The sequence below is a fragment of the Helianthus annuus genome, chromosome 12, assembly GCF_002127325.2.
Source record: "Helianthus annuus cultivar XRQ/B chromosome 12, HanXRQr2.0-SUNRISE, whole genome shotgun sequence".
Classification (NCBI taxonomy): Eukaryota; Viridiplantae; Streptophyta; class Magnoliopsida; order Asterales; family Asteraceae; genus Helianthus; species Helianthus annuus.
Window position 1 is genome coordinate 106,927,259 of NC_035444.2, and position 3,242 is coordinate 106,930,500.

Below are 3,242 nucleotides of genomic sequence, written 5' to 3' on the forward strand. Positions count from 1 at the left end.
AAGCACCACCAAAATATACCAATTTTTCAAGAAAACCAGATGAATACGATGAAGAACGCGAAGAACACAATGAACAAAAGTTTCAAATCTTGAATATTTGATATCACACAGAGCATAGAAACAGGTTCTAATGGCTCTGATACCACTTGTAAGTCCTGTTTAACCAGATCTTTCAATGATATCAAACAATCACCAAGTTTGTGCGGAATCCAAACTTGGTGAGATTCAAGAATAACGGAAAATATGAATAACAAGGAACAATACCGAATCACCTTTAAACACTTGCACACGATTCTATTACTTGAACAAGCAAAACCGTCTAGTACAAGTGTTCTTCACCAATTGATCGCCTCCCTCTCTAACTCTCTAGAATATTGTAACAATGAGGTTCAAGAGGTTCCACCCTAAAAACAAGTTAGAAACTTGTTTTTATACTAACTCAAGCCCACTTCCCTTCATGGGCTCCCCTTGGGCCTGCTTGGCCCACATGGCCCACATGGCCTAAAGCTTGGCCCAAGTGACCTATAAAGGTCCACAACCTAATATAAACTAACCCGGTAAGGCCCAGTTCGTAACCATAGCCCGTTGTGTTAATTTGATGCGTCAGTCTCACACTTTAGGGACTAACAAGAGTGGTGAAGCAAGAGCCACAGCAGCAGCCGCAACAACATCAACAGCAGCAGCCTCAGCAGCAGCAGCAGCCAGCAGCCCGCAGACGTGCCTTCAGTATCAACGCCCGCTAGGCTCAAGCAGATAACAACGTGGTTAATGGTACGTTTCTTTTGAGTGGTATATATGCTTCATGTTTGTTTGATACTGGAGCCGATAATTGTTTTGTGTCGTTAGAATTCGAAAAGCTCCTAAATCATAAGCACGCTAATCTCCCTACGACGTTCGACGTTGAAGTTGCCACTGGAAGAACCGTCACTGTTCGTTCTGTTCTACGTGATTGTACGCTTGAACTCAACAATCACGTCTTCCCAATCAATCTTATCCTAATACAGCTTGGTAGTTTTGATATCATAGTAGGCATGGATTTTCTTCGTGAAAATCATGCCGAAGTCGTCTGCTTTGATAAGATGATTCGTTTCCTTCCTTCTCCTTTCATGGACACATATCTTTCCGGCTAAGGAATGGGAAATCCTTCTCCTGTTCTATGAATCCAATTTGCATTTCATCTGGGAAAAGCCATCTTTTTCTCAACAATGCCTTTGTCATTTGATCCAATAGTGTTCCGTTAGATAGGAACAAATTTGATAAATATTGATAACTCTCGGATAGAGTATTAGAACGAAAAGATCCATTAGATAATGAACGATTGGTTCTAAGCCATCTCTGGCGATTAATCAACAATTCGAAGTGTTTTTCTTGCCTCTTCTTGATAAACCAGCATTTATATAGAGACGTAGGAGGATTTGTTTGGGGAGTAAGAAGCCCCTTTGACATCTCTTCATCTGCAAATAATTCTTGATGTGAAAACACAGAGACAAAGGGCTGAGCTTTGAATAGGAAAAAGAGTGGATCCGCAGGGTCCCAAATGAATTGGTTTATTCGAAAAAGGCCTTGTTCTTTGGAAGATCTATCTCGTGTCTGGTACTGCCCGGTTCCTCTCTGCAAAGAACTCCGAATCATTCTCTTGAAGCACATCCTCTTTATCCTGCTTGCCCCGAAATGACCTGGACCAATAGGGAAATCCCAATTCATTGGGCCTTTCGATACAATCAAATAGAAAGCCCCAAGGGCGCCGTATTCTAGCTTGCTAATGGTGATCAACTCTGTGTTTATGGCGAAGTCACATCGAAGATTCTCAAACTCTTGTCGTGTATCCAAGCGAGCAAGTATCTCTACAAGGAATACAAAGCTTTCTTGGCACACATCATAGTAGCGGAGGAAAAGGAAAAGAAGGCAATGGATAAGGTGCCTGTGGTTCATGATTTTCCTAAAGTCTTTCCTTATGATTTACCTGGTTTACCCCCGAGTCGTGATATTGATTTCTGAATCGACCTCATTCCTGGAGCTAATCCTATTGCTAAAGCACCCTATCGCCTCGCTCCGTCCAAAATGCGCGAACTCTCGAGTCAACTCCAGTAATTTCTTGACAAAGGCTTTATTCACCCTAGCACCTCTCCTTGGGGCGCACCAGTTCTTTTTGTCAAAAAGAAGGACGGATCATTCCAGATGTGCATCGATTATAGGGAATTGAATAAGCTGACTATCAAGAATCGTTATCCCCTGCCTCGAATCGATGATTTGTTTGACCAATTGCAAGGTGCTACATGCTTCTCGAAGATCGATTTACGCTCAGGCTAACACCAGTTACGAATCCAGGAGGAAGATATACCTAAAACCGCTTTCCGAACCTGATACGGCCATTATGAATTCGTCGTAATGCCCTTTGGTTTAACCAATCACCCGCGATTTTCAAGGATTCGATGAATCGCGTGTGTAAACCGTTTCTCGACCGCTTCGTCATCGTGTTTATCGATGATATCCTTATCTATTCGAAGTCAAAAGCCGAACACGCGCAACATCTACGTTTGGTTCTCAAGTTACTCCAAGGGAATCGACTCTATGCTAAGTTCTCCAAGTGCGAATTTTGGCTAGAGGAGGTTCAATTCCTCGGTCACATCGTCAATAGTCAAGGTATACACATCGACCCCACGAAGATCGAAGCTGTTAAGAGTTGGGTTACACCAAAATCACCATCCGATGTTTGTTCGTTCCTCGGATTGGCGGGCTATTACCGTCGATTCATCGCTGACTTTTCAAAAATCGCTGTTCCGCTTACTTCGTTGACGCATAAAGACAAGCCTTTTGTATGGGGAACTGAACAAGAGACTGCCTTTCAAACTCTCAAGCATATGCTCTGCAATGATCCTATCCTCGCATTACCCGACGGAAACGGTGACTTCGCTGTTTATTGCGATGCCTCGAACCTTGGTCTCGGTTGTGTTCTCATGCAACGGGACAAGGTTCTCGCATACGCCTCTCATCAGCTCAAGATCCACGAGAAGAACTATATGACCCACGATCTCGAGCTTGGTGCAGTTGTTTTTGTGTTGAAGATTTGGCGACACTACCTTTACGGTACCAAGTGTACGGTCTTCACAGACCATAAGAGCCTACAACACATCCTCAACCGAAAAGAACTGAATATGCGCCAACGCCGATGGGTAGAACTTCTCAACGATTACGACTGTAAGATCCGTTACCACCATGGCATGGAAAATGTCTTGGCCGAT

General features: G+C 43.4%; 1 protein-coding gene across 1 annotated transcript; it reads right to left on the reverse strand.

Moving 5' to 3' along the window:
- Window positions 1–1,104: 1,104 nt before the first annotated feature.
- On the reverse strand, window positions 1,105–1,704 carry LOC118485104 (protein Ycf2-like). Its single transcript, XM_035981349.1, has one exon. It carries the CDS (start codon window positions 1,702–1,704, stop codon window positions 1,105–1,107), a length of 600 nt encoding a protein of 199 aa, XP_035837242.1.
- Between the last annotated feature and the right edge of the window lie 1,538 nt (window positions 1,705–3,242).

Coding starts and splice junctions, on each gene's coding strand:
- LOC118485104 (XM_035981349.1), bottom strand. CDS start 1,704: ATGAATTGGGATTTCCCTATTGGTCCAGGTCATTTCGGGGCAAGCAGG.